Here is a 22897-nt window from a genome sequence, read left to right as displayed (position 1 = left end):
CAGAAAAGACAGACAGAATAAACAGATTCTCTGCAGGAACTTACATCACCAAAGGCTAAAGTCAGTCCCAGGAAGTCTAAGAACACTTAAAACACTAGACTTTGTCAACCCATTTCATATCTCTTGTATAAATTATCCCATTTCTTCTTTACAGCAAAACTATGCAAAAAAGTTGAGGCTTAAAATGTAAGCTGCCCAAATCACTCAGCTAGCAAAGGTGGCAGAACTGGGATCAAAACTGAGGATTTCTAGACCTAGAACCTTTGCTCTTCATTGCCTAACGTTATTTTCTAAAAGTTATTTTGTGTAAGAGAGTTTTCAGTAAAGTCCCAACTTAATAGTTTTGTTCTTGTATAAAACAATGTTGTTTTTAGCAGCTTCAGTGAACTTGAAAGGCTGAGCAAATGAAGGAGTCATATTCCAACCCCCATGCTGAGAGACAACTGGGACAGTGTGCGACATTTAGTAGGTGCTCAGAGTGTTGAATAAATGGATGCCGTGTGTGATTGATTGATGATATAATATGGCTGCCCGTACTCTTCCAGCTTTTGTAGCTATGATTTTGTAGCATAGATATGTTACACCTCGGGCTAACTCACAAACAAAGCAAATGTATGAAGCGCAATGTTTGTGTCATTAAACTTGGAATGAGAGAGAAAAAGAAGAAAAGTTTTAGAAGCAAAATAATTCGTTGAAAACAATGTAGCTGACACATGCACTTGTCACTTCTCTGTTCTTCGAGAAGAATTTGACTCCATCTGTGCCAGCCACACAGCTGGAGCACGAACACTTGGAGACCTTCATTTCACAGAGCATGGCTGCTTCAGAGGCACTAAAATCCAAATAAGTCCTAGAAAATTGAATGGGACGTTAAAGGAGGGGTCTCATGAAATTGAACTCCCATAAGCCACGTGGCAGTATAGCATTAGTAAATCATGGTAACAGTAAAAACAACAACAATGGTTGTAAAATAATAAAGGTACAATTTATCAAGTTCTTACAATCTGCTTGGCATTGTACTTAACATGTGTAGTCTACTATCTCATCCAGAGCTTGTCTTCCCTGATTTGTTCACACTTAAGGTCAACCACAGTATTGGAGAGAGAAGGTAATGAAGGACTGTTTAAATTTAACCCCTTGTATCTTATCTCAGATGGTATGTTTACCCTTTTAGGTATAACTGGTGTAGAGCCTGGGAGGTGGATGACTGAATTTTAATTCTGGGTTGGTAGTTAAAGCCTGAGGAGATTAAATTAGTAGTCAAATTTCCACTTCAATTAAAAGTATTTTTAAAGTGCTTTTGTCTTTGACCGGAATCAGATTCAGAATGTTTCTCTGGCTTTATTTATAGCAGAGCAGCATTTTCTGTGATTCACTGTACAAAGAAAAGATAGTTAGTGTTAATAAATGTGTATGGAGCTATGTATTTTCAGTTTATAATTTAAAAGCTGTTGCCAAAGTCAACTCGAGGATTTTTTAAATCACAATAAACTCGGAGAATGTTGCCAGAAACAAATAGCATATCTACAAAATTTTATTATAATAGTACTGAATGTAGTGATGTATTAAATTTATGTAAAACTTTGACTAAGCACAAAAGAGCCACAATTTGTAAATATCATATCAAAGCGTAATTGGCTTATCTCTTGGTCCAGGATATCTTCAGCATCTCCTGAATTCAAGAATGTATGATTTACTAGGATCATACAGAACTACAACTGAATTAAGTGTATTTGTCTTTGTGGCCAGTGTCATTCATTTAGCCCAAGTGAGTAGTTTATCGACATTTAAAGACTCTGAAACATGTGTATGAATCATCAGATTAAATATTGGATATACTCTTTTAATAGGGACCCACCTTTATAAGACTCTGATATTCACATGTAACTAAAATAATTATTCGTTAGCAAACGTGGGTGATACAGTCACAACCCTATACTGCATTTGTCTTTTTGACCTAGAAGGGTTGCGAGGCTGTTTGTGAATCACCCAGGAAGTCTGTTACCCCGTTAGCATTACTGATAAAGGAGTTAATATGTTTCTTAATGGGTTGTATTAGATTATTTTCCCAGTGGCTTACAGAATTTTGAATTTTACAGTCCAAAAAAAATAATTGCTAAGAATGAGTACTTAAAAAAAAAACAACAGCTTTTATCTTTACCATCGTTTCGTGAAACACTGGATAAGAAAATTACCTGGCATATAGTCAGCCTAACCCAATGAATGTTAGCTGAATAAATGATGGATGAATGAACAAAAATAGTCATGGTGATATAATTTTAGAATAAAGGTAAGTCTTTAAATGGAACATACTTAGTTTTAGGAAAAACTAAATGCATTTTCTTTTACATTCTAATTTCCCCATGCACCAGCAACCTCTTTATGACCTACCATGAGCCCACAGCTTGGTTTGGCAGCATAGACTACCCACTAAATAGTTCAAAATTAGCTGTGTTCTGAACAACGTCTATATTCCTCTGACTACCCACCATGGTCTGTTCACTCCCAACCATTTTCTAAGCACCTTTTCTGGGCCACACATACTGTAGTCTAGCATTTGAAGATGGCAGAATGATTAAGACACGGTCTGGGCTCTCAAGAAGAGTGAGAGGGGAAAGGGATGTGCCCCCATTACTCCGGGGGTAGGGGAAATTTTTCTTCCAGCCTGGGGCAAATTACCTTTGAAACTGAAATCAGTCAAAGGGAGAAATAAGGTGGGAGAAGCTCATTTATTGCCTACAAGCAGGCATCCACTTCTGCTGGCCGTGTCTCTCACCATCCATCTGTAAAAAAGGGACGCCACCAAACTCCCCTGGGCCTCGCTCTCCCCACCCTTGTAATCACCTATTGATATGGAGATGGCTACTTCTCTCCACTCTTGGAAACGCCTATTGATATGGAGATGCACAAGACCAGGCAAGAAGTTCTGGAAATACTGCAGTTTTGCCCATATTCCCCTACCACCACAAAACAAAACAAAACAACAAAAAACCCATATTCCTCTACAATATGGTAAGTGTCGCAAGAAGATTCGCTATCACTAGGTATGTAGGTGATAGAAAGAAAATAAAGATAAACTCTATGGTGAACCTGGGAGGGAGTGTTGGAGATGACATTTACTAAAACGTCTAGAATTTTTTCCAGTACCTTGTGGCCTGTGTTTTTAGGTAAACGTGTTGCTTTGTGTTCAAAAGCCTTAGCTTTCTGGCCTTGGGCAAGTTACTGAACTGCCTTAAGTCTCGATTGTTCCACTGTAAGGTGAAGATAGTAGCGATCTTCTTACAGTGTGATTGTGAGGATGGTATTGTATAATCCTGATAAAATGCTTAGTACAATGGGAAAATGAGCTACTGGTGTCATTATTATGACTCAACTTCAGCAAGCAGAGTGGCCTCGAGATGGCAATCAGTGGGCACCCCATAGCTTTGTTAAACACTGGTGGGCTGGGATGACAGCCCGCCCATCACAGAAATCAAGATAACACTCAACATTTGACAACCTGAGATGTGTTGTAGGATAATGGAAAGGATGTTGGACTGGTGGCAGAGAGCAGGGGACTAACACTGCCGCTGCCTCTAACCTTCTGGGCATATCGTCTTACTTCCTTCATTGGTGAGAGGAGGCCGAGACAGCCTTCCTACCTGAAAGAACCTTTTAAGTTCTTTGTTGTTAGGTTGAACTTTTATCTTCTAATTTTTTGGATTTGATTGTTGATTTGGGGTTTTCCTTCATGTTTCCAAAGAAGCTTCTTATATGTATGCATTTATTTTCAGTTAATGTCGATTTTTAATGAATCTCTTTTCACCCATAGGCTGAAAATAATCTCTACTCTGAATTTCTGTAGCACTTTATGTATAATTTCCTTAAGACACTTGAGTTTTCTATCTTGTGATATAGTTTTATGTGATCTTGTTTTATTTCCTTTGCTGGACTATGAGCTTTTTGAGGTCATGGATATGTTATGTAATTTCTCTTTGAATTCTTAGCTCTCAGAGCAGTGATGATTCTTATTTTTACATGACTGTCCTCTAGGTACTCATAGTATAAATGAATAAGAATGAGCCAATATTTAAGTACTGAACAAAAGGTAAATTAAATCCTTTCCATCAAATTTTGGTATTTGGCAGCCCTGTTTTTTGCTCAACATAGTTAAATAAATAGTGGATAGATAGATAATTCTATTGTGTTAAAGGCATGGGGACCTTTCTATATTTTTCTGTTTTTAAAAGTGAACATGTAAAACTTTTTTGATTAGAAAAGTAAGATATTTTACAAACTAAAAGTAGATTTAAAAGTGATGATAAATTCTTCCATTCTAATTTCCATTCCATATTCTACAGTTAAACTTTAAGTAAATAATATGGCTAAGACATTCAGGCATGTACATATATTTACGAAGTGTTGCCTTTTTGCCAATCCATAGAGAGCCCATTGTTCTTCCTGTTTAGGTGAAGAAATTTTTTTAATTGTTATTTTAAAAATGCTTATAGAATAGCTTCTTAGACATGACACCAGAAGCACAAGTGACAACAGAAAAAAAAATAGATTAAAAAATATAAAATTAGAAAGGTAGTCATAGTCAGAATTTAAAACTTCTGTGCTTCAGAGGATACTATCAAGAAAGTGAAAGAGAACTCACAGAATGGGAGAAAATATTTGCAAATACAATACCTGATAAAGGGCTTGTATCTAAAATACATAAAGAACAGTTACAACTTAATAATGAAATGACAACCCATGAAGAGAATGAGGAGACAAGCACAGACTGGGAAAAATATTTACAAAAGACATATCTGGAAAAAAAAACTGTTATTAAAATATATGAATAACTCTTAAAACTCAATGATAAGAAAATGAGCAATCTAAATTAAAAAGTGGGCCAAAGGCCTGAGCAGACACTTCACCAAAGAAAATATACAGATGGCAAATAAACAAGTGGAAAAATCCTCAACATCATATATCATTAGGAAATTGCAAATTAAAACAATGATATACTACTACACACCTGTTAGAATGGCCCAAATCCAAAATGCTGACAATATTAAATAATGGAGAGGATGTAGAGCAATAGGAACTCTCATTCATTGCTGGTGGGAATGCAATATGGTATAGCCACTTCAGAAGCTGGTTTGGCAGTTTCTTACAGAACTAAACAAACTCGTACCATAAGATCCAGCAATCATGCTCCATGGTATTTACCCGAAGGATCTGAAAACTCATGTCCACGCAAAAGACTGCATATGGATGTTTATAGCAGCTTTATTCTTATTGCCAAAACTTGGAAGCAACCAAGATGTCCTCTTGGTTGTGAATAGATAAATAAACCATGGTATATCCATAAAATGGAATATTATTCAGTGCTAAAAAGAAATGTGCTCTCTAGCCACGAAAAGACATAGAGGAACCTTAAATGCACATAGTAAGTGAAGGAAGATAATCTAAAAAGGTTATAATTATATGACGTTCTGGAAAAGGCAGAACTCTGGAGACAGTCAAAAGAGCAGAGGTTGTCAAGGCTAGGGAGGAGAGAGGGATGAATAGGCAGAGCACAGAGGACTTTTTGGACATTGGAACAGTTTCTATATGACTCTATAATGGTAGATACATATCATTCTACATTTGTCAAAATCCAAAGAATGTACACCAAATATGAGCCCTCATGTGAATTGTGGACTTTGGGTGATACTGACATGTCAATGTAAGTTCATCAATTTTAACAACTATACTATTATTGATAATTGACAGTAGGGGATGTTGTGTGTTGGGGGGCAGAGAGTATATGAAAATTCTCTGTACTCTTTGCCCAGTTTTGCTGTGAACCTAAAATGGCTTTAAAAAATAAAATCTTTTTTTTCTTTAAAGACAACCCAGTTAAAAAAAAATGGTGAAGGATCTGGATAGACAGTTCTCCGAAAAAGATACACAAATGGACTAGGAACTCATAAAAACATGTTCAATATCATTGGCCATCAGGGAAATGCAAATTAAAACCACAGTAAGATACCATTTCCCACCCATTAGGATAGGTCTAATGTGACAATAGAAAGTGTAATCAGGATGTGAGAAAATTGGAACCTTCCACACTAGTGGTGGGAATGTCAAAATGGACATCCTCTTTGGAGAAGAGTCTGACAATTCTTCAAATCATCAGATGTAGAATTGTCTTAAAATTCTGCCATTCTCCTTGTATCTATTAACCTAAGAGAAATGAAGATATATTTGTATGTGAATGTTAATAACAGCATGATTCATAATAACCGAAAAGTGTGAACAACTCAAATATCCATTAAGTGATACATGGATAAACAAAATGTTGTCTGTCCATACAATAGAATATTACTTGGCAATAAAAATGAGTGAAGTACTGATACATGCTACAATGTGGATGGAATTTGAAAACCTTACACTAAATGAAAGAAACTAGTTATAAGGACCACATAGTGTGTGATTCTATTTATATGAACTGTCTGGAATAGACAAATCCATAGATACAAAAAGTAGATTAGTATGTGCTTAGGGATAGGGCCATGGCGACATGGGGAGTGACTATTAATGGGTACAGGGTTTCCTTCTGGGGTGATGAAGATGTTCTAACATGGATTGCAGGGAAGGTTGCACAACTGTGTACACTAAATACCATTGACTTGGATAAAATTGAGGTTGCAAATGGACTTCATACCTGATTTGTACCTTATTGCCTAAGATATAAATGATAATGTGTAGTTGGGTATAAATTCAATCTAGTAGCCATACATTAGCAGTTTATGTAACATTCTTTCAACTTTTTATGATGTCCTAAACAAACACAGGAATTGTTTCTCATAGAGGGAGTTGAGAGCAGTGGTTTAGAACTTGAACTCTGGCATCAGATACTGTAGTTCTGCTTCTACCTCTGCCATTTACTGTGTCTTCGCTGGGTTTCAGATTCCTCATCAAAAAATGGGGAAGAAAATAGTAGTACCTATATCCTAGGCTGTTATTATAATTCTAAAAAATACCCAAAGAAGACTTAAAGTAGTGCTGGATTCATAGGAAATGCTGTATGAAGGTAGCTGTATTTGCCGATTTTGAGTTGACAGACTGGCATGATTAGGCCCCCTCAAGTACAGATTCTCCTCAGAAACAAACCTTAGTACAATGGTAAATAGTAAGTGAGCTCCTGGTGTCATTATTATGACTCAGCTTCAGCAGAGTGGCCTCGAGATGGCAATCAGTGGGCACTCAGGCGTTGTTAAACACTGATGGGCTGAGATGACAGCCCATACATTACAGAAATCAAGATAACACTCAACATTTGACCACCTGAGATGTGTTGTAAGATAGTGTAAAGGACATGGACTTGGTGGCAGAGAGCAGGGGACTAACAGTGCCTCTGCCACTAACCAACCGGGCATACTTACCATTGTATAGCATTTGTTCATTAAACACTGATCTTAAGTGGCTACATACTGTGTCCATTCATATAATATTCTAATCATTATATAATGATTACATGGTAGAGGAGAACATGTTAATGCTTTGTAGGCAATAGGGACTTGGAGGGGGAAGTTATCCAGAAATAGCATGAGGGAGCTCCTTTACCATCATGGAGAACCCACGTGCTCCACTGTGGCCAAGTTCCCCCAGAGGAATTGGTTAGTGAATTTTTAAAGTGCATGACACGTGGAAAGAATCTGCCACCACATGTGGCCTATAAGCCATGCAGCATCTGTAGGATTATACTCTGTCTCAAGACTTTTGCCTCTGGCAGCTGGAGTCTTCTGGCTGCATTGCTGTGTGGCCAGGACTCCAGCGAATCTCATCTGTCATTTCTTCTTCCCAGTGTCCAACAAGCACCCATTTGTGGACAGCAATCTGCTCTACCAGTTCAGAATGAACTTCCGTCGGAGGCGAAGGCTCATGGAGCTGCTCAATGAAAAATCGCCCTCCTCCCAGGAAACACACGACAGCCCCTTCTGCCTGAGGAAGCAGAGCCATGACAATCGAAAATCTACCAGTTTTATGTCAGGTATTCAGGTCCATTGTTTATTTGATCACATGTATTTGTCTTTTGAGACAAGGTATAGTAATAACTCATCTTTGTGAAATGCTGCTTCTCTGGCAAATTTGTATTTATTCATAACCAAGAAGTATGTGCAAGAGGGAAAAGGAAACACAGCCAAATTGTTCTTGGGCAGCCAACTGAAATGTCGTGAAGTCCGTTTTATAAAATTATGTGTTCCAATTTTAGAAGACCTCACAAGCTCTCCCGCATACCTTATGTGCATTTCAGTTACAAACAATTCTTACATATCATTCATTATCCAGTTTTCTAAATCACGGCATTGAAAAGCTGTATTTTTAAGGACAAATAAAGACTTCTGAGGGCATATACAACTAAAAGGCGACCAGTTGTCAATCCATCATGCAGGAGTGCCACAGAACAGAACCACTGTATGAAAGGCAGCCACTGGAGCCCTTAAAGCCCAGAGCCGGGATGTTGCCTGTAAGGTCAGACAGCCTCCTGTTTACAGTTAACCCTGACAGGAATGATGGTGACTGATGTTCATCCGGTTAGCTGGAGGTGTCAATCTGTGTGAGAAGATGAGGTGCTTAAAGGGGTATCTCATTCCTCTGAAAACTTGGCACTGATGCAAGGACTTGGTTGGCCTGTGGTTGGGAAGTTCTGGGCTTCACATGAGACCCAGGGCAAAATGAAAATGTGTGTCTTGCTGATGTCTAGGAGGTGACAGAGAGAGCACTGGCAACTATGTGGAGGCATTTCTGTGCTTCAGGCACTGAGCCACACTTGGGTGCATGAATTTTCTCATCTAATTCTTACAATATCCTAAGAGGAAAGACTTTCCTATTCCCATGTTATGGATGGAGAAACTGAGGCATGGGGCCTTTGAGTGGCTTGCTCAAGGTTACACAGCTAGAAAGTGGTGGACAGAGTGGGATCTCCCACCAGTTCTGTCTTCACTCCAGTGCTTCTGTTAAATGGTTTCCACTCCAACCCTCCCATCCCATGTTCCTCAGACTCAGCTGGGGTGGAGGAAAGAACGAACCAAGAGATGCTCTGGGAAAGCAAACACCAGCTGAGGGTCAGGAGCCACCACTTGTGTGCCCTTAAGGTTGCAGTCTTCCACAAATGCAGGATTACTACGTTCTCACTGGTACTAAGATTTTGCCTGTTTAACAGGGCCCAGTAGGCCTGCACAGGTGACCGTGATAATAAGGAGAATGTGGTGACCACGGTTGCCATAAAAGCCAGCTTTTATTTTGTGCTTTCCATGGGCCAGACACTAAGCAGAGTACACGCCATGGCTTCTTACTTTTGATCATATGCCTTGCCGTCCTCTTCCTTTTGACAGCTGGCCAACTCTGTAACAGAGAGTTCTAGATGTTAATTCATTATTATATAGCCATCACTTCATTTACTTCCTTCCAGGGGCTGCTCGGTATGGGCTCCATTGTCTCTGAAATAATATCTTCTATACTAAAAGCGCTTCATATACATTATATACTCTACTCCTTGTACCAATCCTATGAGATAGCAGTATTCCCACTTTACAGTTGGGAAAATTGAGGCTCAGAGAACTGCAGGGAATGGCCCCGACAGCGCTGCAGTTCAAACCCTTGCTTCTCTGCCTCCAAGGGCAGAGTGCTTTCTCTGACACATGAGCCTCGCCTCGCTGTGCCTCGCAGCTGAGCCCGTGTGCTCCGGGGAGCCCCGACCACCGCCAGTGACCGTGCGTGTTTTCCGCCCACACAGTCAGCCCCAGCGCGGAGATCAAGATCGTGTCAGGGGGGAGGAGGAGCAGCATGAGCAGCTGTGGCAGCAGTGGTTACTTCAGCAGCAGCCCCACCCTCAGCGGCAGCCCCCCTGTGCTCTGCAACCCCAAGTCTGGTGAGTGAGCAAAGGGCAGCCCGGCGCACTCGGGCTGATGTGCAGCCCCGGCTCCCTGGGAGGCGGAATCTCAGAGGGAGGCCAGCGTGTGGGAATCTTACCACCACGGGCTCTCCAGGTCAACACCTGTTGGATGGAAGGGAAGGAGGACGCTTTGGGTGGGGGGAGAATTGGTCTCATTGAGGCTTCAGCCGACCACCAGGGGAGTCTGGAGTTGGGGTGGCCCTGCAGGTTGTCTCAGCTTGGGGTGAGGTGGCCAGGCTTTTCCACCCCCATGTTGATCAGTCAGTTGATGTTGGCTGCTCCTGGAGTTCATGACCTTGGGCAAGCTAGCTCTCTTCAGAGATGCAAAGATTGTTATGGGTTATTAGCAGTCTGAGGGCTGTCTGTCATTAGGCAGTCCCAGCAGCTGGGAGAAACTCCTCAGTCCACAAAGGGTTTGAGCAGAATATCAGTGTTCTCCACAGCAGGGGAAATAGCACTTCCCCAGACTGCAACAGATATTTGTAAAGATTGGTTGGGTGCTGGCCCTGATGGGGAAGAAGCATGGATGTATGCAAAGCCAGCTGTCCCTGGAATTGACTCGGTGCCTTGTGGATTCACCCTCTACTTTTCAACTCCCATGGCCTTTACATTCCAGAAAAAAATCCAGGCCCAAAGATTGTTGATGCACTTGTACTTAGAAACAGTCCTGCTACGATCTAATCAGTTCTTTCAGTCCACAGGAACTTGTAAGCCATTGACACCACCCCCTTGTCACTGTGGCTTAACCACCTCCTCCCGTCGTTAGGTTGCGTGGTCCATCACTGTGATCACTGCCTTGAAAACACCCTCAACTCCATTTGTCTCATGCCCTGTCCACCCTCAGTTCAGTGTATCACCTTCAGGGAAGGGACTTTGTTCCTCTTGTTCATGGGAATTCCTCTTATTCATCATCAGATGGTGGGGATACTAAGATGAGAGGTCATGACCCCTTTCCTCGGTGAATACATCGTTTCTTTGGAGGAAAAAAACACTAGACATTAGTGAGAATAAGTACAAGTAAGTGTTCAAAGGGCTTTAAAAGAAAACTATCATCTAATGATGTTAGCTAGGCAAGTGGGTAATTTTCTTAATCTAGCATGTTGCTGCCTTGTGGAGGGCTAGCGTAAGAATAAAGTTGTAACCTGCAAGTGAATGAAGAAACTTGCTTCCATGCTGACTCTGGCTGGAAAACCATTGCGTACCCATATACTACCAGGTTTTTCAGTAAATCAAACATTGCGGCTAAGGTAGAATGAGAAAGGAGGACAGTATTCTGAGAACTGGGATCTCTGATGCCCTGATAGAAGTCTGACAGGTAGCCTCAAAGGTAAAAGCCAAGAGCTCAGTTTCAGGAAAAGGTCAGTTGTGCTAAAGCCATTTTATGTGTTTTTGATTGTATTTGGTAGTAGAATAAGAGCAAAGTGTTAATTATTTAAATTAACTACACACCCATCTTCCCTGAGGTGGGTTCCAATTGTTTCTTCTTTCTCCTCACCCCTGGGCTTAAAGGAAAGGTTTGCTGATAAGCAGGCAGCGAACAAAGATGAGGTTGCCTTTTTTTTGGTTTCTAAGCATCAGAGCTGCTGGGACTTAACTGTGGTTCTTAAGCCCTACCTCTTACATTTTGACAAACTTCTCCCTCACTCTTAAGAGGGTTTCCAAGATGCAAAGAACTCACCTGTGATTTTTTTTTCTCAAGCAGTTCAACAGGCCTTTCCAGTAAGGCATTTAAAATCATGTGTTATTATATATGCATCAGGATATGTATTTTTAGTACTGCATATAAATGCCCTAAGCCAGACCAAAAAACTGCTACAGACATTACTGTTATTGGTACCATTGTCATATGCAAATACTTTTCCAACCATAGGAAAAGGAGAAAAAGCTGAAGAGCAGTTCCCTGGGCTTCCTCCAGGTTTCTACATTTTCAAGAGAAAGAGAAAAAGTGTATTAAAATTAGTGGTCGGTATTGTTGCCACATTATAATAAAGTGTGATTCCTATACCCAAATTCATAAACCCCAAAAGGGAGTATGGGGCATGGGGAGGGAGCTGTCTGGCAGGGAATTAGAAGATCTCAGTTTCAACCATGGACTCCTCTTCCCTCTGCCCATCTGCTGAAAGGGTTCTGTCATTTATTTATTTGTTTGTTTGTTTGTTTATTCTTGCAATTGGAAACTTTTTTTTCTTTTTTAAAATTGCAGTATAGTGGACATACAATGTTATATTGGTTTAAGGTGTACAACGTAGTGGTTCAGCATTTATATCTGTTACTAGATGGCTCGCCATGACAAGTGTAGTAACCATCACCATATAAATTTATTAGAGTATTTTTGACTGTGTTCCCTATGCTGTTCTTTACTAATGTAGATAATACTGCATTGAACATAGGGGCACATACATCTTTTCAAATTAGCGATTTTGTTTTCTTTGGATAAGTTCCCAGAGGTGGAATTGCCTTTAACTGAGGAGGTGCTTATTAGGGCCCAGCTGCCTGGTGGATCATCCAGGCCTTACCCTGCACTGCTATTTCCTTTTTCTGCTGCTCACTTGTTCCAGGGCTGATATCTGACCTCCAAATACTGCCGGCAAGGGGAATTGGAGGCTTGCACTTTGCCGGGGTCCTTGACCTCTCCAATTTCTTTGTAGCACTCAAGTTCACGATGGTACTAGGTTAGGATGGTCCCTGTTCCCCGACCCTCTGGCTGCTCTGGGTGGCTGTGCTGTTGCTTCTCCAGTTGTTAGTGGGCACAGAATAGACAGGGAAGTTTATTACGGAAGTCTTCCCTTCTCTGTGATTTCACTTTCCATGCTTTCCGTCACCCGTGTTCAGCTGAGGTCTGGAAGCAGATGATCCTCCTCCTGACTTACTGTCAGAAGGTCAATAGCAGCCTAATGCTAAGTCACAATGCCTACGTGGCTCACTGTATTCACCTCACTTCCTCTCATCACATAGGCATTTTATCATCTCACATCACAAGAAGGGTGAGTGCAGGACAAGAAGATATTTTGAGAGAGGTGGAGAGGCCACATTCACCTAACTTAAATTACAGTATATTATAATTTTTCTGTTTCATTATTAGGTATTATTAATCTCTTACTATGCTACATTTGTAAATTAAACTTTATCATAGGTATGTCCGTATAGGCAAAAACACAGTGAATATAGGGTTCATTATCCAAGGTTTCAGGCATTCACTGGGGGTCTTACAATGTATTCCCTGAAGATAGGAGGGGATGATCATATTGGCAGGGTCTCAGGCAGCCCACAAGTCAGGAACTGGCTGCTGTCTCTGCCATCGTGGTGGACAACAGCAGTGAGCTGATGAGAACAGGTGTCTTACAAGGACCCCACGCCTCTGCTCTCCGGAACTTCTGAGCCCTTTCTTGTGCTTATTTGGGAGCAACCGTGGAGCACAATGGCTGATTGGTGCAGGCCTCGAACACCTGAGTTTGCAGTTGTAATTTTGCTATCCATTAGCTCTGCGCCCTTGAGCACAAGCTATTTAGCTATTCAAAACTCCTGTCTCCACACTAATAAAACTGAGACAATGATGAACCTAACTCTTTGTGGATGACTCAGTGAGACAGTAGTGCCTAGCACATGTTACAGATGTGATAAAGTTCACTAGTATTACTATTCAGGGGAAAAGGTGGTGTGGACGTGCAGTCTGGGGTATGAACAAGGAAACAGGTAAAGCTTTGGTAAGTGGGGTGTGTGCAAATGTGTGGCGTTAACTTGGAATGTTGTACCACTGGAGTCAGATTTTGATGTAGTAAATGTACATGAGGATTTAAAAGAAAGAAATATGAAGACTAGAAAATGTGGCTTTTTCTTTATAGAAAAAATTTCACCCACTCCTTACCCCACCCCTGGCACTCTTGTTTCCCTTTACCCTGCTCCATTTCTTCTTTCCATAGTAAGTTAGGTTTCTGGTTATTTATGTGTGTGAATATTTTCTGTCTCAGTTTGGCTAGAGTATAAACTGTGAGGCAGAGGTCTTTGACACTTTTGTTCTCTGATGGTCACATGCAGATCACTTGGGAAGTGTCTGCTGGATGAATGAAGAAAGGGCTGAGAGGGTTTACACCTTGACACTGTGTCTGTCTTACAGTGTTAAAGAGACCCGTCACCTCTGAGGAACTGCTCACTCCCGGGGCTCCATATGCAAGGAAGACATTCACGGTAGGCTCATCATTTGGGTTTTTCAACTGTGCTTTTCACTTTTCTGTGACATGTCAGCATGTCAGTGTATTAATGTGTAGCTGAAAGGTCGAACTGAAAAGCTCCAAATATTCCTCCCTATGTGTGATTTATAATCAATATAGCATTTTAAACTTTTGATGTATCCTTAAAAAAGAGATTTCCATTCTGTACATCTCCTAATATAAATAGATTTTAAGGCAAATGATGGTGCAAATCATGACAATAATTCCTTCTGCATTACAGTTAGTTCTAAAAATTACTTAAGACATTAGGGGTGTCTTTAGGTAAAGAAAGAAAACCATGGGATAAATTGTTCTACCATAAGGAATGATGCTTTCGAATTATACAAGGACCTCATTTGGGAGCATTGCATACCTGTGAGCACCTCGTGACCACCTGCCCCGTCTTGGAGGTCCTTCAGCCTTTTTTCCACTCCCACTGGCCCCGTTGGTTTTCTTCAAACAGAATCCAAGTGCTCTGTGTGGCATCTCCTTCCCCACTCTCCTTCCCTTGCCTCTTTCTCTCAGCCTCTTCACATCCATATCCCTGGCCTCTTTAAAACACTTGTCTTTCCTTCAGTCTTCTGGCTTTTATTTCCCCATGAGGAAAGAAAGGTCTTTCCTCACCCATTCGTGTTGCAGATATTCGCCAAGGGCTACTTCACATTCTGAGCAGTGAGGAGTTAAAATAGGTTGGGCCAGTCATGGCCAGTCAATATGAAAAAGCACTGGCAGTATGTCTTTATCAGGGAAAATGTAATTTGGAAGTACATTTGGAAGTGCAATTAGGTATAATGAACTAATAAAAGTGAACCCTAAAGACAGTGCAGTGCCTCAAGGTGCTTGTGAGAATGTTCACAAAAATCCCATTTGCTTTCCTGCTTCTCCTCAGTCTCCAGCATTCAAGAGATAGTCAGTTGTATTTTCAAAGTAATTTTGGTTTAAATTTAAATGTCAGCTTTGCTGGTAATTGATTGTGAATGTTTCCTGTGTATTTCAGTTGGGGTATATATTAGAGATGCATCTGCCAGATGGATCTAACTGCCAATTTTAATAACTGCCAGAGGATGTAACTGCCAATTCTAATAACGATTTTGTAGGAAAGAAACATCCTCAGGTTTCAAACAATTTTTGGACCAACATCCTTTTGTAAATTGTTAACTTTTTGTGCCTTTTCACTTCCTTTCCTTGGTAAAGAAAATTTGAGAAAGCCAAGACTCTTTGCATTTCCCACCACTGATAATTTAAATGGTTACTTTAGACTTCAGTAATGTAGCAAGATCATCAAGAAAGTGTCATTTACATTACGGAAAAAGAAAAAACTTGGAATAGAAACTGGATCTGGAGAGAAATTTCAACCATGTGTTTTAAGATCTTCTGAACTTTCCATTTGAGTCTGATATTAAATTACGTAACAGCCTAAGAGACAGGCAATCTGCCAGTTATTTAAGTAGTGCCTTCACAGAAGAAGCCTCTTGCTGCCAAACAGGTGTTTTTTGACCACATATTCCACCTAGATATGCCTGTGTTTGTGATAGAAGCAAAGCATTCTGCTCCCTAAACAGGGTAGAGGTGATATGGAGAGAAGATATGTCACAGCATGCACTTAATCCTGGGCTGGTTTTCTCTCCCTTGGAAAGACAGGCAAATTGCCAGGGTCTGTCTGCTGATTGCTAATTGTGGTTTTCCTCTCTAGATTGTTGGTGACGCCGTTGGCTGGGGCTTTGTGGTGCGGGGAAGTAAGCCGTGCCACATCCAGGCCGTGGACCCCAGTGGCCCTGCAGCTGCAGCAGGAATGAAGGTACGTCCAGTGGAGCAGATCTGTGTACCTTTACCTGATTTCATTGTTCAGTGTTGTCTGTACTCTCTCACCCCAAGTGTTGTGGTCCCATTTTTGTCAAGTTTCCTTTTTCCTTTCTGAATGGGGTTGAAATGAAGCCAAGAGCGGATGATGAAGCAACTAGGAGGAAACATTTTCCTAACTCTCTGACGGTGCCTGCCTGGTTTCCAAACCTCCCTTAGTTTTTCACATTTCTCTCCTTAACCAATACTGAGTTTGAGAATAAAATGCTTTCTTCCTGCTTGTATCTTATATAGTAACTCTACTGCTTCTGTTCTATACCATTAAGAAAGAGCAAATAGGAACAGTCATGGAGTTTGAAAGAGGATACCTGTATTCACACTTTGGTTCTGCTAATTACTAGCTCTTTGACTTGGCACAAGTTCATTAACAGCTCAGAGCCAGTTTTCTCCTCTCTGAAATAGTAATCATATTTTCTTTTGCTGTTTCGTGGATTAAATATGCAGAAATATGTCATGAAGTACAAAAACTAACAAACATCAAAAAAAAGGTTGAATTGTGTCAGATTTTTGAAAGTAATGTTTACTTTTTTTTTAGTAATACAGATAAGCATAACAAATTATATTTGCCTGTAGTCTTTCCTAACTCAAGAGATAATTACTCTTAACATTTTTAAGTGTCTTCATTAAAATAGAATTGACTTACAACAAACTGTAGCACTGTTAACATGTTGCTTTATATCCCTCCAGACTGCTTGGAATTATGTATATATCCTCCTACTTATACATAAAATATATATATATACACACACATTTTATTTATACAGAAGTATAAGAGGATGCTAGAACGTTGGTTTTCTGCTTCAAAACACTTTTATCTAGCATAGTTTTGTTCTGTCATCTTAAAACACTTCACAGGGGATGTATCTCTTGATTATCCGGGACCACTGGAGGATGCAGAAAGAGGCTTGAAAGCTGCAGGTCATTCCCCTGTTCATTTCTTCAGTCTTTCCTCCTCTCCCATCACCCCTTGTGCTAGAGTAGTAACCAGCTAACCAGAGGCGTGACGTGGATCTCCACAGCTCTGACTTCCAGCACTTACCCTCTGGCTTTGGTTTACCTACTGGAAGAGAAAGGTGGGCAGCAGAGAACGGCTCAGCAGTGCACAGAGAACAAATTACAGGCTGTCTGGGTAATCAGTGCTGGTTGGAGTCGGGGTTGACTCTGCACTCTGATTTGAACACCTCCTTCGGGCAGGGAGGCACAGGCCTGCCAGGTCCTATGCTCTGGGCAAGTTACAGAAGCCTGGTTGGCTAAGTCAGCCTGTGTTAGAGGCCCTTCCTGCCTTCTCAGTACTGTAGCAGGCATAGCACCAAAGAAACCCAAAGCAGGAAAGTTGCCCAGAAGCATAAAGGCGAGCATTTGTATCTGTGCTGAGGCTGAATTTTTCATTTTCAGATGGAACTCTTGGCTGTGGGAAGAGTTTTATATTTTATTTCCACAGTAAAGTACCTAGTATAAATTATTTTTGGCATAGTGCTCCAGTTTGCAGCATGCATTCACTCACACGGGCCTTTGTCTTACAGCATGCTTCTTTTGGGGAACGAAATGGATTTACATTGCAGCTGAAGGCCTTGTTTTGCTTGGCCAAAAATAAATAATTGATTTTAGGCCCTCTTCATTGATTAACATGCATAACTGTTCTAAGCATTGTCAATTGATGAAATATACAGTAACTCCTTACTGTATATTTCCTGGTATGTGAGTAACCTGATATATATTTTTTCACTTTCATAAGCTAATACTTCATATGGTTTGTATTCTTAGTTTCTCAGGGGGTGCACAATGGTCTTCGTATGTTGTAGAGCGGTACAGAATTCATTAGAGCAGCATTTCCAGTGTTGTGTTACACAGCTGTCTGGTCCAGCGGAATATCCTGTCCTGGGCTTGTTTGATCAAAACATTTTTCAGCTGCCGCACACTTTATCCCCCTCTTGGAAATTCACAAAGTACAAAAGCACATTAGCATATTGAAAATTCTGGTAAACCCAGCAGGAAAAAAAAAACATTTAAATGAACACAGCACAGTATTTTATCATGTAAGAGAAACACTCTAATGGAATCAAGATTTTTAAGACAGAGTGTGAAAACTGTTTTAAGAAACTGCTTTTGGTCAAACTCTGTATTGGAATGAATATTTTTTAATTATACTGGTTAAATGAACATGACAGGGAATACCATGCCCATCCTATAATCTGCCTGTGTGTATTCATACAAATTGCTTAGTACATTATTTTCTTATAGAAAACACTATCGAATAAATTATTTGTGATTTTACTATATGGTTTTGTTATAGAGTAATTTCACTTACATGAAAAGCCGTTTGTATAATCCAGTCTTAGGGGCTTGTTTCCACTCACCTATCACACTGCGGCAGCTCCCTGGGAGAACTGCGTGGCAGCCTGTCTGGTTGTACAGGGCTCGGGGGGTAGGACAGGGGTTTGACCCTATAGAAGCCTCTCCTGGGGTAAGGAACCACTGACTTTGGCAACGGTTGACCTGCTTAGTCTAGATGGTAGAAATAGCCCAAGTTCTGGCTGGAAGACTCCTTTCAGCACCTCAGGCTGGCAAGGGCTGACCCAGAACAGTGTAAAGTCCTCCACTTTGCCTTCAGTGTCACTCTCCGGAAAGCCAGGCTCACCCCTCAGGTCACAACCCTGGTTTCTCCTGCTTTCCAATGTGGGCAAAGCCTTTCTCCTGGGGCTGCTTAACTTCACTGCTTTACTGGCCAAAGCAGAGAAAACATAACTGTGTTTCTCTTTTGTACCATTTCTCTCTCTTTTGTTTTACCTTTTTTGGGAGATTGAAAGTTTTAAGATGTGGGCCACCCATATGTGGACAGGCCAGGCCCTACACCAAAGAGAGCAAGTACTGTTTTCCCCCATTAACACTTCTAGACCTTTCCACCCTGGTTAAAATGGGGCCCTTTATCCATGAGGAGGGGAATCCCTCGTGTCTGTATTAAAATTTACTTCTCTGTAAAGTCTGGAAGAACCCCAAGAAAATGTGTCCTTAGGGAGAATTGTAAGGGTTATTTATTTACATTCTTCCCTGGATTGGAGTAAAGAAATCGGCGACCCCGTGCCTAGGCCACCTCGCCTGATGCCCGAGAGCTCTTTGTGCCTGTAACCTCTTCAGGTTTCTTAGGCTGCTGGGGGCTGGACTAGGTGACTTAGCATTCATTGCATGCAATCAATGCATGTGCATCTAGAAATTGTTTCCTACATCTCCCCTCTGGCAACTCTTCGCTCATCCTTTAGGAATTCCACACCAGGAGCTTCTGGTTCCTTTCCAGGCAAAAAAGTAGGAAAGAAGAGGAGGAACTAATTTTTTGCACATGCCCTTTGTACCTGGCCCTGCGCCATGCCAGACCCTGTTTGAAAATGAGTCCATTTCACATCAACATCCAAACCCAAAATTCTCGAGGAAGAAACTGCTCCAGGAGGAATAATCCCAGTTCTTGCCTCTTTTTTTCTATTTTGAAAAGATTGTTTCTCCCCAAGACAGTCTACAGGCTACAGCCTAATAAATACCACTAAACAAGGCTTCATGTCACAACCTTTAGTGACATCCTCTTTTTTGTTTTTAATCATATCAAGGCTAAACCCATTTCTGGACCACATTATTGATAATAACTTTATTTTGCATGGTTGTCTATTAGTTATCCTGCACTCTAGTCAGGACAGAATTTTTACATTTCATAAACACATCATGATTGTGCCCAGGTCTGCCCCCTCAAGTGAATCTGATTAAGTGACTCTGACACTTAAAATTCTCTAATGGCTTCCCAGTACAATGAGATAAGTTCCAGATGCTTTCTATGATCGGGGCCTTGCTGATCATAACATTACCTACCCTGCTTTGCTAACAGCAACTCTGACCTCGCCTCTGGCCTCCCCCTCTAAATACCAAGTTTGTTTCTCCCTAGGGTTGGATGACTGGTTCCATTTTTGTCATTCAAGTCTCAGATTAAATGTCAGTTTTCTGGAGAAGCCTTCCTTAAATACCCTATGTTATTCTGTCTTCCTGGAGTCACTCTATCATATTATCCTGGCTTATGTTTTCAAGACAGTGTTTATCAGAACCCAAAAATACTTGTATGTTTATTATCTGTCTGTCTCCAATAGCTCCATAAGTGTAAGGACTTTACCTCTTATAGTCCTAGTACTTAGCACAATTTCTGTTATTTAGTAAGTGCTTGAAGCAAATTTGTTGAATGAGCCAATGAATTGTTGCTTCTATAGAAAAGCTAAGGAATTCACTCACTGTACACCTGCCTCATGTCCCCACACATTCCACATGCATCATCTCTTTTATTGTTCTTACAACTCTTGGAAGTAGGTATGTAGTGTTCTATTTTGTGAATGAGGAAACTGTGACCCAGTTAATCCCTTTCCCAAGGCCACCCTGCTTGTAAATGTCAGAGATACATTAAACCTCCTCTCTCTGTCCCAGAGCCCTAATAAGAGGGCTCTGCTTCCTGTTGCATTATTTCAAAAAAGACAAACCCATGAGGCAGAGCCTGATAGATAGAATATTCCAGTAAAACTTTAAACCCTTTGTAAACTGCTCACAGGCGACTGCCTTCTCATGTCTTTGGTGGGGAGAATTTGTATTCAATTCAACATGAATTGTCAGGACGGTTATATTGAGGGAGGGCAGAAGCATGGGACAAGCATCGTGAGTACTTTTTCCTGCCTATGAAGAAAAATGCTGACATATAAATAGTACAGTAAAACAGGGAGGTCTCCATCCTGAGGCTAAGATTCCATTTTAAGAACCAGGGTGTTTGGAGATAAGATTCCTAACATACTTTATGATAATTAGCCAACAACCAGCCCCATCTTAAGGCAGGACAAGCAGTCCTAAATGCTATGTCCCCATTGCTTGCGGGTAACCATTATCTTGGAGAAGAAAAGGATCAAAGAATTCCTTGTATTAAGTTTATCTTACACAATATCGAGAGGACAGACTATGGATGGTGATAAAATGTCTCTCACTGGAGATAGACGTTGTGCGATCACATGTCAAACCTACACTTCCCCTTTCCCACCACCCTTTCCCCATTCTTGAAATCCTCAAAAGACACAAATCCTAAGCTTTAAGCACACCTCCTCTCTGAGGTTGCCTGCACCCCCTTTCTTCAAGTGTGTACTGTGCCTTAAATAAAGCCTTCACATTGCTCAGCTTACTCTGTTTTGTCTCTGTGCTCTGGCAGTGGTAAATGTCTTTGTTTCTTTGCTATTTCATTCAGTTTTCTAGACTTAAGCATGAGTCTTCTCTCTCTGTCCTACATCAAGACAAATAAGGAAGGGCTACTAAGATCTCTGATTTGGGCCATCGCCTGGGTGACCCAGACAGGAATGCAGCTGTGCAATCATGCTCTTTAGTAGCCTGCCTGAAAATCTCGTTCCTTTGCCTTTGGGAAGTTCTCAGAACATAATCTCACTCCATCCAGTGTTCTGTGGCCCCCCTCCAAAGCCTGGGGTGGTGGGGGCTTAGTTCCCAAGCCATGAAGGTTCAAGTGGACACTGGACGCCAGGTGACCCTGGCTTCAGGAGTTGGCAAGGGATCTGCCCTATGCTGAGCTTCTCTTTCCTTCCTGTGTTCATCTTTGCTCTCTGCTGCCTGCACGGCTGCTGCCACTCACAACTACTCTCACTTTATGAACTCCTTCCTTACCCTCACTTGTCCAACCTGCTCAAGAATTCTTTCTGAATCAGAATCAAGAACCCAGCCCCGTATCAGAATCAAGAACCCAGCCCCGTGCCGTTGAGGTTTCTCCTGTGCAGGGAGAGACCTCCCCAGATGCAGCTGCCCGACAACAACATGTCCACCTGTGTTGGCTCAAAGAAGATCAAGTAAATAATTTATATTCTTAGCACCAGCCCCTCACTTAGCTCAGGACCAGATCTTGCAGAGTCGTCCAAGTGAAAGATGCACAGTATTCACTTTTGTTAGTTTAATCAAACTCTAGTCAGAGCAAACCATTCAGTCTTCAAACTGTGAAAGAATTTGAGCCATATTTACAAATGAGGAACAAAAGATATCCTTGCTCTTTTCTGGGAAGTTTATTTTTTCTGGTGGGAATAATTAAATCCTGCGAGAAACAGGACTGGAGTTTTCTTGCTGCCGTGTGCCAGTTCTTGTAGGGGTTTCAAGACTCCTGGCTTCTTCTCTCATTTCCTGCTGTGATGAATTGATGGATGTGGGCTTACGGGCCTCTTTTCTGTGTTTGTTTATTTCTTCATGTGTTTAATGTGTTTAATATAGAAACAGAAATATCTGAGTCAGAGCAAGGAATTAGTGGTCATTGTGTTCTTTTGTTCTCCTTTTCAAAAATCCCTATTTTCGGGTAGAGAAAAAAATGTCAAAATCCTGCTTTTTGTTTTTTTCCTCCTCATGGCAACGAACCTGCTGTAGTTCATGAGATTTTCCTCCTGATCCAAGAGAGGCCAAGTTGGGCAAACCATCTGAAGTTCCAAATTAGTGTAACTAGGATGATTTGAGCACTGACGTAGCACATTATGGGATGGTAGTCCACATAGATGGAAAAAAAATGCATTCTGTGATGTTTCAGAAAAGTCATATGTTATTGTGGGGATAAAAGGTGCTGTCTTACATGCTGGACTGTCTCACATTGGCAGAGTTGTTTCTTAGTCAACAGAGAGTTGGTAGTGTCAGTGTTCCCTGGCTCACCACTGGGCAGGACTAAGAGGGAGACATGGCCACTCGGCCCGAGTGGGGCCCTGCCAGCAGGCGAGGTTGCTTCTCAGGGCCTCAGCTCCGATCCCTTTGCTGCTCTGAACCCTTCCTTAGCTGAGCTATCCTTCATGTCAGGCTCTGACAGCCCCGGAGAAGACAAGGGCAGCTCTGCACCGACCACATCCCAGGTATTAGGTTAGGCCTTCCTGGGATT

The 22897-nt window shown here is 41.3% G+C and overlaps 1 protein-coding gene across 6 annotated transcripts in view; it reads left to right on the top strand.

The window, feature by feature from the left end:
• Nucleotides 1–22897, top strand: part of DEPTOR (DEP domain containing MTOR interacting protein) — a 156219-nt gene that overhangs the window by 97926 nt on the left and 35396 nt on the right. For 3 of the 6 annotated variants that reach the window (XM_036876272.2, XM_036876271.2, XM_057497792.1), the window contains exons 5-8: nt 7823–8008; nt 9755–9889; nt 14028–14098; nt 15815–15919. In XM_036876272.2, the coding sequence (XP_036732167.2) occupies nt 7823–8008; nt 9755–9889; nt 14028–14098; nt 15815–15919 (497 nt within the window). The other 3 variants (XM_057497791.1, XM_057497793.1, XM_036876274.2) reach the window with 3 other exon arrangements.

This window comes from Manis pentadactyla, chromosome 3 (genome assembly GCF_030020395.1).
Source record: "Manis pentadactyla isolate mManPen7 chromosome 3, mManPen7.hap1, whole genome shotgun sequence".
In the NCBI taxonomy this organism is placed as follows: domain Eukaryota; kingdom Metazoa; phylum Chordata; class Mammalia; order Pholidota; family Manidae; genus Manis; species Manis pentadactyla.
Note: the sequence above shows the minus strand (reverse complement) of the source record. Positions and strands in the feature narration are given on the sequence as shown.